This window comes from Grampus griseus (assembly GCF_964374135.1).
Source record: "Grampus griseus genome assembly, chromosome: 8".
NCBI lineage: Eukaryota > Metazoa > Chordata > Mammalia > Artiodactyla > Delphinidae > Grampus > Grampus griseus.
Window position 1 is genome coordinate 96,661,489 of NC_139002.1, and position 13,811 is coordinate 96,675,299.

Genomic DNA, 13,811 nt, shown 5'->3' on the forward strand with positions numbered 1-13,811 from the left:
AGGGGCAGGGCTGCACCCATCAGGAAAAGGCGGGATGCCCAGCAGCCCTGTGACCCAGGTGAGGCCAGGAGGCCCACGAGGTGGAAACTGCCCTGGGAAACCTGAGCATCAGCCCTCACTCCCCACATGCCCCCCCAGGCACCAGGTCCTGTGGATTCTTCCTTCTAAATGTATCTCCAGTATGTTCCTTCCTCTCCATCCCCACTGCCACTGCCTTAGCATGTGCATCACCTTCTCTCGCTGGACAATTTCAACAGCCTCCCGCGGGTCTCCCTGCCTCCCTCTGCCGGGCCAGTCTGCACACACAGGCAGAATGATCTTTTTTAACATTACAAATCTGAGCATGCTTAAAACTCTTCAGTGCCTCCCCGTTACCTTTAGGACAAAGTCGCAGCTCCAAGGCCATGCCATCCCCGCTGGCCTCTCTTACCCCATCTTCTCCTTCCCTTTGCGTTCTAACTGCACTAAACTGCTCGTGACTCTCACCAGATGCCCAGCACCTAGCACGGTGCTCAGCAGATGTTTACTGAATAACAATAATTGTATTCACAATAGCTGCCATTTATTGAACATTTACTTCTTGTCCGGTACTTTTATAGATGAGGAAGCTAAGGCTCAGAGACGTTAAGCAACTTACCTAAAGTCACACAGCCAGTCAGGAGGGGTCTGTTGTCCAAGCCCACTCTGTAAACTGCTGAATGAAGAAGATGCCCCCACCTCTTCTGACCCCAGCCCACTCCGCCCTCCTACCTCACAAGCGCCGCCCCCTGCCCTTTTCCGCCTGCCTCCCGGTATACCCTAGCATCTCTCCACAGTCCTGTCCAGAGCAGCTCCAAGAGGCCAGGAGAGGGGCTGAGCCCTCTGCTCTAGGAGTCCCCTGAGCCTGGGTCCTGCCCCCTTCCCTAGATATGGAACACGGAGCGTGGGTGCTGGGACACAAACTGTGCTCGGTCATGGTGAAGCAGGAGCAGAGCCCGGAGCTGCCCATGGACCCTCTGGCTGCCTCCTCAGCCATGGCTGCCGCTGCCGCCATGGCCACCACCCCGCTGCTGGGCCTCAGCCCCCTGACCAGGCTGCCCATCCCCCACCAGGTGAGCCTGGGGACTGTTAGTAGGGGCTGAGGGAGGGAGGAGGGATGATGGGTCTCTGTGGGAAGAGCAATCTGAAGCCCTGTGCACACAGGGTCTCTGTGAACAGGGAGCAATGTGACCCTCAGGGCTGAGAGTCGGAACTCCCAGACCAGACCCCTGCCCATCCCTTGAGCCATCCCTTCACCATCCTAGAACAGGCTCAAACCACAGCACCCTCGGAATAAGCTGCGGCCCTCACTGTGTGCTGAAGAAAAATGACAGGGACCCAGGCAGGGCTGGGCATCAGGGGCCCAGTCCAGGGTCTCAGGGAAGGAGACAGCCCAGGCCACTTAATTTTCTCAAAGTGTCTGGATTTTTAAAAAGGAAGAAACACCTAAATGGAAATATAAAAATTATGCCATATTTCAATTGTTTATATTCACGAAATGAGTATTTTTAACCCACACCCTCATGCCAGCCCTCACCGCCGTGAACGTATAGATAAGAGCAGTTGGCTGTAAATCCAAAGTTGACATCCCAGACCCCTGGCTCCTGGGAGACGCCCTGCCTGGGTCCCAGCTCTGCTCTCACTTGTGCTCTGGGCATGTTGCCTTCCCTGTTTTTTCCTCAGCTTCCTTCTCTGTAAAATGGGAGCATGAACTACTGCTAAGGGGGTCCTACCCCTGAGTCTACAGCATGAGGGTTACCTTGAAATCCCTAGAGTCAAGGTTTGGCTGGCACTGCCCCCTGCTGGCCACGCAGCTCACCTGATCAAAATGTACGGGACCAAAAGTGAGAAAGGTCAGCCCCTCCTACTCCACCAGGGACCTGAGGATTCAGGGCTGGCTGCAAACGGGGAGGATCTTTGCGGACCACCTCTAGGACTGGCTCTGCGACTCCTCAGCCCTCGCCATAGCAGGAAGGGAAGGCATGACGGCAGCGGCAGCCAGGGTCTTGGAAGCTGTGCGCATGCCTCAGAGAAGGAAACTGAGGTGGAAGGGGTTAAGCAGCTTGCCCCACATTGCACAGTCAGAAGCAATGGAGCTGCATTCCAAACTCAGCCGCCAGACCCCAGAGCCCACACTTCCCACTCTAGTGAGGCCGAGACCCCCTAGTGGAAGGCACAGGAACCAGGAGTTGGTATGACAATGATGAGCGTGGGACCCACATGAGAGCTGTCACCCTACTGCATCGCAGTCCCTTCATCTGTCACTGGAGGCCTGAGCTGGGATGTAGACCAGGGAATCTCCAAGGTCCCTGCCAGCCTTAACCTCCTGGGATTCTTACTCACCTGCCTAAATTCGGGATTCTGGGTCCCACCCACGATATCATGACCTCTCTGCTGGCTGCAGACCTGGAGGGGAGACATGGCCCTGAAATCCAACACCCAACACAGCGCCTTCTCAAAGAGAACACTCCTTGTATGTGTGTTGGTCCTCGTGTGTAGGAAGCCATGCCTGTTGATGTCCTTTCTGGAACAGCAAGTTGGGATGGCATAAAGAAATAGGAATGCATGTTTATTTAAAGCATTAATCTAATTCTATCAGTCCCGTGCTTAAAAACCCATTAGGGGCTCCTCATTGTTTCAAACTTCTTTGTCTGGATTCTACTCACCCCCTCCCCACACCCTCCCCCTAGATCTTCTGGTCTTGTTTCTCACCACTCCACCTCTGACACACACCCCTGCGCTCTGGACACCCTTAATACTTGCAGTTTCCAGATCTAAGCTGTGCTCTGTCTCGCCTCTGTGCCTTTGCAGATGCTTTTCCCTCTTCTTGGAATGCCTCTCCCCTCATCTACACACTGCCCCATCCTTTATCTGGAACACTCCTATTTATACATCAGGACTCAAACTTCAGCTGCTCAGGGAGCTTTCCCTGGGCCCCCAGCCAGTTAATGCCTCCTTCGTCTGTGCTGTTGTTACCGCTCATTGAACAACTACAACCTGCCAGACATTACCTCCCGTCCTCATGGCAACCCACATGGGCTCACAGTCAGTGTAGGGTCAGCTTCCACCAGAAAGATGGCCCTGGCCTCAGAGGCCACAGGAGGCCCTCCTTTCTCTGAGCTTAGAGGCTGAACGATGCTACTTGGCCACCATTCTCTTTTCTTAGGTCTACTTGACTTCTCTAAGCACGAGAACTTGCCTCTGCTCCTCTGGAATGTGCCTGGAACCCTGGGCCCAGATAGTTCCTTAATGCTGCAGGGCAGACCCCCAGGCCCAGGGAGAGAGGGAGGTTGGATGGCATGGTGGGGACGGGCCCCCCGGGCCAGCTGACGGAGCTGGACCTGTCTCTTCCTCAGGCCCCGGGAGAGATGACTCAGCTGCCAGTGATCAAAGCAGAGCCTCAGGAGGTAAACCAGTTCCTCAAAGTGACACCAGGTAAGTGTGTCCAGAGAGGGACTCTTCCTCTCCAGTCTTGGGCAGACCGCATTCTTTACTCCCTTGGTCCGGCCCACCCATCTCCCTCGACACCTCCCACCTCTCCCCAGAATATTCTCTCCTCCCCACCCTGCCCATTCTCCATCCCTCCAGTCCCCTTCTTACACAATCTACAGCTGTCATCACTACTATCAACACCTTCTCACCCCTCCCATCGTTCATTCATTGAAGTCCACTCTATAGCCATCAGTCCATCCATCCATCTACTTATTTATCCATCTATCTGTCCATCCATCCATCTATCCGTTTATCCATCCATCCAACTAGAGTTCACTGGACATCTCCTAGTCCCAGGAGCTGGGGAAGCAGAGAGAGAAGGCAGTCCCTGTACCCAAGTAGATCACACAGTAGTGTGAGCCACAGACAAACCACCAATTATACAGCAGTGTATGGATTAAAGATGGCAGATCCCCAGGAGCCTTGAAAGCACATCCCCAGACCTGACAGGGGAGAAGAGAACAGAGGAAGCTTCTTGGGTTGACCAGAAAGAGAAAGGGCTAACTGAATCTTTCCAACCCCACCTCATTAATTCATCAAACATTGATTAAGCATCTACTGTGCTTATTCAGGCCCTGGACTAAGTACCACAAGGTTTAGAAAGATGAATAAGGCCCAAGTTTCACCCTCAATTTGGTCCCAGCCTCTGAGAGAAGATACGGAATTAACAGGAGGTAGAAAGGGACCAGTGTGAAAACACCTTACATTGCAGAGTGCCCTTCAATTCATAAAGCGTGTTCCCATACATTAGCCCATTGCATCCTCCTGGCTCCGTGCAAGGAGTCCTTTCAGCCCCATTCAGCAGGGAAGCGAGGCTGGGAGAGGTTAAGTAAACATAACTATAGGTCACACAGTTGTGGCCACAGTCAAGACTCGAACTCAGGTCTCTCTGAGTCCAAGTTCAGTGGTCTTTACAGTCTGGCATCCATAAGAGACAAATGAGAGCCAAAGAAGGGAGAGGCGACTCCTGCAGGAGGCAGTCATGGGTCGAGCCCGGAAGGATGCCGTGCTTCCTCCTGCCAGCCTCAGCCCGGCTCTGCGGTGCAGTCAGCTCCAGGTTCCCGCACCTGGACTTAAACCTGGGCATTCTGTGCTGGCCTGGGAGCTCTCCCTGCAGCAAGGCTCTTGGTCCTCTTGGCTCCGCCCAGGCCTCTTCCTGACCACCTGCAGGGCGTCAATCTTCCTGATGCTGTGGCCTCAGAGAGGCAGCACAGAAGGCATGCTGGGGAGAGCAGTGCTCCTGGTCTGCTGAAAGCCCAGTGCCTGCTGTCCTGTTACCCTGAGGTTGAAAATGGACACCCTGGGGTTTTGCAGTGGAAAGAAAGGGACAGAGGCTGCGGCTTGCCCAGCCTAATCCCCATGGGTCTTGCTATGGGCAGATTCCAGTCACCTCCTGGGGTTGCCAAGTTGGAGGCTCAAAGATCCTGAGCCCTGTGAAGTCAGGGGTAGGGGAGGGACCCCAAGAATCCAGCCTCTGTGATATCCCCACCAAGAACCAGGCTTAAAGGAGCCAGGCTTCTGCGGAGTCAGAGATGGGGTGGCACCCAGGTATTGTCTTCTGGGACATCAGCTCGTCTTTCTGACATGGCAGAGGGGCTTCCGATGTTATAGCGGTCAAGGCCCCAGCAGCCAGTCCCACAGTTATTCCGGGCTGGCTTAGGCCCGTGCTATGCTGAACTCTGATTGTGCGACCAGAGCTGGGGCGCCACCCTGCTAACCTGGCTTCTCCTGCTCTCCCCAGAGGACCTGGTGCAGATGCCTCCGACGCCCCCCAGCAGCCATGGCAGCGACAGTGACGGCTCCCAGAGTCCCCGCTCTCTGCCCCCCTCCAGCCCCATCCGGCCCATGGCCCGCTCCTCCACAGCCATCTCCACCTCCCCGCTCCTCACTGCCCCTCACGTAAGCAGCTGGGGGGTGGATTGACCCTAGAGTCAAGGAATTGAGTGCCTGATCCCCACCCCCATCAGAATTCAGAGAGGTGCCTGCCCGGCAGATGGGAGTGACAGTCTTTTAATCGTGCCGTGGGGTAAATAGGAAACAGGTAGAGAGTCCAAGAGGCCTGCCGAACCCACGCTATTGCAGAGCCAGGACTAGAACTTGACATTCCTCACCTTCAGGGGGACGGCCCAGGCTGCCCCCAAAGGGCACTGTTTGGAGAACAATGTTCAGGAGGCCCAGAATCCACTGGGATGGGTGTGGAACCTCCCAAGAGGTGGTGGGTGTCTGAGGTGGGTGCTGTTTAGGGGGCCCTGGACAAGTAAGCTTTGAAGCTGTGGGTTCCAGGGTGGGATCTCGGGACCACCCCACCCCCAGCAATATACGGAGGGCCAAACATGCCAGGCTCCCAGCAACGTCCTGAGCACTTGATACATGTTATTGGATTTAATTCAGATCTGCCCCTTTTTCAGATGAGGAGACCAAGGCTCAGTGAGTTGAGTGCCTTGCCCAGGTCACGCGAAGAGTGAATGGCAGAGCTGGAATTTGAATGCAGGGCTGTCTGGTTCCTAACTATCGTGTCCCCCTTCCCACAGAAATTACAGGGGACGTCGGGGCCACTGCTCCTGACGGAGGAGGAAAAGCGCACCCTGATTGCTGAGGGCTACCCCATCCCCACGAAACTCCCCCTCACCAAAGCTGAGGAGAAGGCCTTAAAGAGGGTCCGGAGGAAAATCAAGAACAAGGTAAAGCGTGAGCCAGGCCCTGCCCCTGCCCTGGGGCTTCCCTGGTTCGGGGGGGAGGGCTCTGCTCCCCTGGTGATGCCAGCCCTGAAGTTGGGGAGCCCCAGGAAGCGGATATGTGCTGTGGTAACTCCCGCTTGGGGGCTTCCCCCTCTAGATCTCGGCCCAGGAGAGCCGCCGTAAGAAGAAGGAGTACGTGGAGTGTCTAGAAAAGAAGTAAGAGGTCTTGGGCAGGTGGGTGGCTTGGGTGGCCTGGGCCCCACTCCCCAGCCTGGCCTGCTCGCCCCAGCCCTCTCTCACAGGGGCGGGGGTGGGCACGGGGACTAGGATGCTGGTGGGCAGGGCTAAGGGGGCAGCAGTGAGTCTGGGGGCTGCCCCCGAGCCTGTGCCTGCTTGGCCCCCGCAGGGTGGAGACCTTTACATCCGAGAACAACGAACTGTGGAAGAAGGTGGAGACCCTGGAGAATGCCAACAGGTGGGTGGTTCCACCTGCGTCCCCCGGCCCCTGCCCTCCTGCAGCCAGTGCCTGGCTATGGCATAGCTCTGGGAGGAGGAGAGAGGAGAGATCACTGAGTGCAGAACCCCAGAAACAGGGACTCTGCAGCCTGGGACCCTCAGTTTCCCATCTAGATACCAGACAGAGCTGGTAAGGTGCTTAAAAGTGATGATACAGACCAGCACAGCAGCAGCCCCCGGGAACTTGTTAGAAATGCTTATTCTCAGGCCTCATGCCAGGCCTATTGAATAGGAACTCCAGGGGGAGGGTTCAATGGTCTGTGTTTTAATAAACCCTCCAGGTAATTCTGATGCACCCTAAAGTTAGAACCTACCAGTGTACATGCTTGCCACCCAAAGCGAGTTTCTCAGACCAGCAGCATTAACATCACGTGGGGGCTTGTTAGAAATGCAGAATTTCAGGGGACATCCCTGGCGGTCCAGTGGTTAAGATTTCGCCTCCCAATGTAGGGAGTGTGGGTTCGATCTCCGTTCGAGGAGCTAAGATCCCACATGCCTCGCGGCCAAAAAACCAAAACATAAAACAGAAGCAATATTGTAACAAATTCAATAAAGACTTTAAAAATGGTCCACGTCAAAAAAACCTTTAAAAAAAAAAAGAAAGAAATGCAGAATCTCGGGACTCTCCCCAGACTTACTGAATCAGAATCTGCATTTCAACAATATCCTTGGGTGGTTCACGTGCACAATTAAGCTTGAGAAACATTAGTGTGGAACCCGCACAGGGCCTGGCATGCAGTAGCCACGGAAAGTCACAACTCTGGGTGCCATTTTTGTGACCCTGGAAAAACTGTTACATACACCTCTCTGGGCCCCAGTTTCTCTGTCTAAATGGAGATGATAGAAGCAGTATCTCCCAGGATTCATGTGACGATGCGATGAGACATAGCAAGTAAAGGGCCGGCACTGTCCTTGGCATTTGAGAATGTTCCATTCATGTTAGCTTTTCTTCTTCGTTTTTTCTTGTTATTATTCTGAATTCTTGATAGTGACCAGCCATGAGCCCACAGTAGGTTTGTGAGAGTAATAAGTGTTTGCTGGGAGTAATTAAAATAACAGGCAACAGCTAGTATGTAGCAGGTGCTCAACAGAAGGCTTTTTCCTTCTTTCCTTCCTTCTCCCCCAGCTTCTCCAGCGGGATCCAGCCACTCCCCTGAATGACCTGGAGAATGCCCCCCTGACTCAGGGATGGGGGGCGGGAGCCCTCACCCCTCACCCCCTTCCTCTGGCCCAGATTCCTCCCTAGTCCCAAATAGGCCGAGGCCCTTGGAGCTGTTTCGCCACCTGCTGTACATTCTGGGAACTGCAACCCCACCGACCGGCTGGGTGGAGGAAAGAGAGAATTAAACATTTGTTCACCAAGGGTGGGCTGGGCACCCTCTGTGGGTACCCAGAGGATTCGTCACCGGGAGGGACCCAGTCCTTGCCCTCAGGGAGCCCATAGTTAGTGAAGGAGGCTGACATAGACATTCATAAATAAACGAAGTGTTACAGGTGCCGTGATAAAAGCAAAAACAGCAACAAAATTAACAAAACTGGTAGCTACCATTTCCTGGACACTTGCTCCTCACCATATACCAGGCAGCTGCCAGATGTGTCCTTCGTATCAGCTCAAGGTGCCGTGGATACAAAGGAGGGAGGGTCAATTTAGCTGTGGCTGGTGCAGGGTAAGAAAAAGAAAGGGGCCTCAGCTGAGGTGGTCCAGGCTCGCCTCCAACCCCCCCTTTGGCCAGGAGCGCGTCGTGGGGCACCCCTGAGCCTCCATAGGGTGACCCAGCCATACCACAGAGGAGCCACGTGGGAGGTGACCTTTTCTGTCTTGACTGAAACGGGCACCTGGCGTGGAAGCCATGTCTGGAGGCTGCCCAGCTCCTCCCCAGGAGAGCTCCCTGAGGTAGAGATGCCTGCTGGGTCAGAACCTGCCGGGTGACCGCTGTGCCCTCCTCAGGACCCTGCTCCAGCAGCTGCAGAAACTCCAGACTCTGGTCACCAACAAGATCTCCAGGCCTTACAAGATGGCTGCCACCCAGACTGGGACCTGCCTCATGGTAGGTGCTGTTCCCTCACCACAGGGCCACAGGAGGACAGGTCTTCCCCAGGCTGGCTTTCTACGGGTGGGGGGCGGGCAGAGCTTCAAGGGCCTGGCCATATTGTGGGCGGTGTCACCAGAGTAAACCATCCTAGTACCTGGTGCACTGGCTCCAGCAGACCCCAGCCTCTTTCCCCAAGTCCATGGAACCTTCCAGTACATGACCTTCCCTGACCAGTTCTAACACGGTGCGGATATGTAGTGACTCACGTGAACTCAGCTAGAGGATGGCAGGGCGAGTCCCGTGAGGAGGCAGCTTCTGCAGGCCCAGTGGAGTGGAGTGATGGGCCTGGGGGGATGAGGGGAAGTATGGACCTGGTTCTTTCTGGAATGGAGGGTGGGTGCCTAGGCTGTGGCTCAGGCCTCTGTTAGCCCCTCTTCCACATTTCCTGGAGCTGTACAGCCTGTTGCCTCCTGGCTAATCACTCCCCAGGCCCTCCGAGATCCTCAAGCTCTCAGGTGGCAAAGCCCCAGTAGAGGCAGGGTTAGTTTGGGCTCCGTGACTCTTAACCTCCTCCTGCTGGCCCACCTTCCTGGGAATCCTGCTGGGAATCTGGTGTGAAGATACGTTCCCCTCCCTTGCCCCAATCTCAGCCTCCTCCCACACCTACCCCTTCCTTCCCTTCCTGATTCCTCCACCCCATAGGTGATAACCACATTGGCCAATTCTCCCTCTTTTCTAGCCCTGCCTGGGGTGGCCCCCCTACAATGGGCTGATATGTCCCGACAGCCTCTACCTTCTCCTCCACCATGTGCAGGAGGTTGTTGGCTCTGGCAGCAGCTTTCCTGGAAAAATATTGAGCCTTTTGCCCCCATTGGCTCGGGGGCAGGGGGAGGATTGGGGTGGCCAGGGTTGCAGCCCCTCCGCTCTCTCTCCACTACCAGGTGGCAGCCTTGTGCTTTGTCCTGGTGCTGGGCTCCCTCGTGCCCTGCCTCCCTGAGTTCTCCTCCGGCTCCCAGACTGTGAAGGAAGACCCCATGGCCACTGACAGCGTCTACACTGCCAGTCAGAGTGAGTGCTCTGAGCCAGGCTGCCTTCCCCCCACGCCAGCCCCAACTTCAGAGCAGAAGCCAGACACAAGAGAGGAGCCAGGTTTGGGGCTGGTGCCGTCTCATTCTACCTCCTCATTTTGCAGATGGGGAAACTGAGGCCCCCAAAGGGTCTATGATGTGTTCAATGTTAGTTATAGAATTAGGACTACAGTGAAGAGCCCCTGATTCCCAGCCCACCCAGGAGTGGCTTGCGGGGGTAGGTTTAGGGAATAACAGGAATGTTTCCACCCTAGCCCCCATGTATTATGGTGCCAGTTGGTAGGGACATCTGCTAAGCACCATCAGTATTTTACAACTGGGATAGGAAATCAGTTTCAGCTCCAGGGACATTTTCCGTAAGATGGTGGTGGCTGCCTGAAGCACTGTGTTAAGAAGGACTCTGAGGCGCCACTCAGGATCAACAGGAAGGAGTGCCAGGATCCACTGGTAATGTCTGTCATGGGCAGAGGCGGGGTAGTGGTAGTGTGAGCTCAGATAGCTACCATCCCACAGGGGACTGTGAGGATTGTTAAGAGCATAGAGCTTCAGAGTCAGTCATATCTGCCACTCACTAACTGCGTGACCTCAGGCATGTGTGTTCACACTAAATTTCAATTTCTTTATCTTGAAAATGGGAGTTACAAGTTCCACACTTCCTGAGCACATTTGTGGTGAAGACTAAATGACATGGTGCACAAAGGCCATTAGCACAGTGCCTGGTACACAGCAGGCACTTACTAAATGAACACAATCGCTTCCTTTTTGATGAGCTCACAAGAGGAGAGAAAAGATACCACACACAGTGGCAAGGGGAGAACTGGTATAGGGTGCAGCAAAGAATAGTATGGGTTTCCAGAAGCAGAGGATACTTCAGATAGACCTGTGGAAGAACTTCCAGACAGTCCCTCATCATTTACCAGGAGCGAATTATCCAGCAGGGCAGGAGGAGGAAGAGGAAACAGATGGGAGGTCAGAGAGAGAGGAGCTGGGGAGGGGTGAGTTTCAAGAAGGAGGGATACTTCAGGGAGAATGAGCTAAGCCTGCAGGGCCTTGAGGGGAGGAAGCTGCGTGGGGAGGGTTAGGGGAAGAGGAAGCAGAGGCGGGGAGTGAAAACCACTCCCTGGACCAGAGCAGCCTGAGAAGGAGAGAACAGGACAGTTAGTTACTAAGGGAGGTGGGTGGCAGGGAAGTAAGGTCTTGAGAGCCACGTGTCCATTTTCCCAAGGCCTGAGGGGCCTATGTGTGTTGGGCGGTACAGGGAACCTTGGAGAGGAAGGAATGGAAATGGGGCGGCGGGGGATGGGGGGCCTGGGGTTAGGGGGAGAGGGAGGGAGTGTTGATGGTCAGGGCTTCCCTGGTGGTGCAGTGGTTGAGAGTCCGCCTGCCGATGCAGGGGACACAGGTTCGTGCCCCGTTCCGGGAAGATCCCACATGCTGCAGAGCGGCTGGGCCCGTGAGCCATGGCCTGTGAGCCTGCGCCTCCGGAGCCTGTGCTCCGCAACGGGAGAGGCCACAACAGTGAAAGGCCCGCGTACCTCAAAAAAACCCTCCGAGTGAGCGCAGTGCGTTTCAGGCCCAGTGTCCGCAGGGCGAAGAGGAGATGACCTCTGGAGCAGGCTGGCTTACAGAGCTGGTGCACCGCACAGCTCCAGGGGCTCCGCTCACATAGACTGTGAGATCCGGGCCCTGAGAGTGAGAAGGGCGGTGGTGGGTCCTGGAGTCAGGCACACCTGGGTTTGCATCTCACCTTCAGTGCAGACTAGCCTGGGACAGCGTGCCTGCCAACCTGGAGCCTCAATTACCTGTTCTGTGAAATGGAGCTAAAAATATCTCATTCCAAGAGTTTCTGTTAATGATTTGATATAGGTTAAAGGATGCCTGCCATGCCTGGCACACGATAGATATCCAAAAATTGTGTTTTCTTTTTTTTCATTTCCCTGAAGGGCAGACTAGGGCCTAGAACGGGAAAAAGATTAATTCAAGGTCTCACAGAAAGTGAGTGGTACAGTAGGATCAGAACCCAGGTCTCAGATGCCCCAGCCCAGTACCCTCTGCTTAGGAAGATCTAACTTTCTCTGAGTGCAGTTTCAATCACTCTATTATCTCATTTAAACCTCACATCAACAGGAGGTTAGCCCCCGTATTCCTGTTTTACAGATGAGCAAACTGAGGCTCAGAAAGGTGAAAGCAAAGGCATGACTTGCCTGCAGTCACACAGCTCAGAATTGCTAGAGCTGGGATTCAGATCCAGGCCCGTAAGATTCCAGGGCCCAGGTCCTTAAACACCAGGCCCTGAATGTGGCCTGGATGGGGAGGGAGCCCCTTGGCACCGTGGCTCACCATGAGCTCCTTCTCCAGTGCCCTCCCGAAGCCTCCTGTTCTATGATGAGGGGCCAGGCTCGTGGGAGGATGGCCGCAGCGCCCTGCTGCCTGTGGAGCCCCCGGATGGCTGGGAGATCAAGCCCGGGGGGCCGGCAGAGCAGCGACCCCAGGACCACCTGCAGCATGACCACCTGGACAGCACCCACGAGACCAGCAAGTACCTGAGTGAGGCCTGGCCCAAGGACGTCGGTGGAAACAGCACCAGTCCTGACTTCTCCCACCCTAAGGAGTGGTTCCACGAGAGGTGGGTGGGTGACCCCTTCCCTTCCTGGGGTCCCAGGCTCCCCCTGCCCTCTGCCTGCCTCTGGTCCCCATGTCCTCAGCCACACCCTCCCAAGGCCCCGTCCCTCCCGTGTCCAGACAGCTTGCAGAGGGGCGAGAGGGTCGTCCCTGGACAAAGTCACCCTTGACTTCTCTTCTCTCTCTAGGGATCTGGGCCCCAACACCACCATCAAACTCTCCTAGGCCATGCCAAGACCAAGGACACAGGACGTACCCTCTGGCACTCAGAAGAGGGGTTGTCTTACTCACTAACCCGGATGCGGCTAGTACCCCTGCCCCCTGGGGTCCGTCTTCCCCCCAGCCCACCTTTGCCCCAGATGTTGACTGGGGCCTCTCCTCTCCCCGCACATTTGGACTGTCCCCTTAGGCCAACCACTCTGTTCTCACCACCACTCCACAGCCATCCGTCCTTCTCAGATAAACCACTCACTGGGTTACCTTTCTCATAACGACCAACAGGACCACTGCCTCCCTGCCCCAGCCCCACCACACACACACACACACACACACACACACACACACACACACACACACGTCAACAGACCGACACACACCCCACCCCTCCCCCCACTGTACAGAGACCAAGAACAGAAATTGTTTGTAAATAATGAACCTTATTTTTTATTATTGCCAATCCCTAAGATATTGTATTTTACAAGTCTCCCTCCAACCTGCACCCCTCCCTTGTTTTATATTTTATGAAGTTAGTGCGGGCTTTGCTGCTCCCTGGCCCAGGAAAGAGGGTCCCCCCCACCCCTCACCTGGCCTCCCCCTGCCGCTGCCCAAGCGCTGGGCCTTTTTAATTGCCAAACTGCTTCACCCAACAGCTCAGCACATGCTTTAAGAAGGCATAAGTAAAAAAAAAAAAAGATGCAGCATCAATTCCTGACTTTGTGCCTTTCTTCATCGTTGGGCTGGGGGCGGGGGGGTGGGACTGAAGGATGAAGGAGTAAGAAGGGTAAGTTTATTTTATATTCTGACCGGAGGTGATTGGGGGTGAGGGGTTTGAGAAAGCGTTTGCGTTGAGTTCCCTCTTCCAGCCAGGCGAGAGTTCAGGCTAGATGGTCAAAGAATTCTGCAGCAATTCCCCCACCCCAAGGCTCCTCCAAGTACCTACGATCGCTGAGTATGGAAGCAGAAAGGCATATAAGCCACCAAGATGGCCTTTAGGGGGTGGTGACTGCGATAACGAACACCTAGGGTGGCCAGGCACTGCACCAGGCACTGTACATGCCATACTCAGGTTGGTCCTCCTAAGACCTGCCAATTTCTTGGTTCTTGTATCCTTTGCTTTGGCTGGATTAAAAGCACAGACTTCAGAG

At 55.0% G+C, this 13,811-nt stretch overlaps 1 protein-coding gene across 1 annotated transcript in view; it reads left to right on the plus strand.

Annotated features, from left to right (window-relative positions):
* CREB3L1 (cAMP responsive element binding protein 3 like 1) overlaps nucleotides 1-13,361 on the plus strand; it is a 34,644-nt gene extending 21,283 nt beyond the window's left edge. Inside the window, exons 3-12 of the mRNA XM_082659962.1 lie at nucleotides 907-1,091; nucleotides 3,375-3,453; nucleotides 5,252-5,409; nucleotides 6,042-6,191; nucleotides 6,346-6,404; nucleotides 6,595-6,663; nucleotides 8,653-8,752; nucleotides 9,679-9,805; nucleotides 12,184-12,451; nucleotides 12,636-13,361. Coding sequence (XP_082516088.1) covers nucleotides 907-1,091; nucleotides 3,375-3,453; nucleotides 5,252-5,409; nucleotides 6,042-6,191; nucleotides 6,346-6,404; nucleotides 6,595-6,663; nucleotides 8,653-8,752; nucleotides 9,679-9,805; nucleotides 12,184-12,451; nucleotides 12,636-12,672 — 1,232 coding nt within the window. The 3' untranslated portion in view covers nucleotides 12,673-13,361. The remainder of the gene's footprint in view (nucleotides 1-906; nucleotides 1,092-3,374; nucleotides 3,454-5,251; nucleotides 5,410-6,041; nucleotides 6,192-6,345; nucleotides 6,405-6,594; nucleotides 6,664-8,652; nucleotides 8,753-9,678; nucleotides 9,806-12,183; nucleotides 12,452-12,635) is intronic.
* The last annotated feature ends 450 nt before the right edge of the window (nucleotides 13,362-13,811 follow it).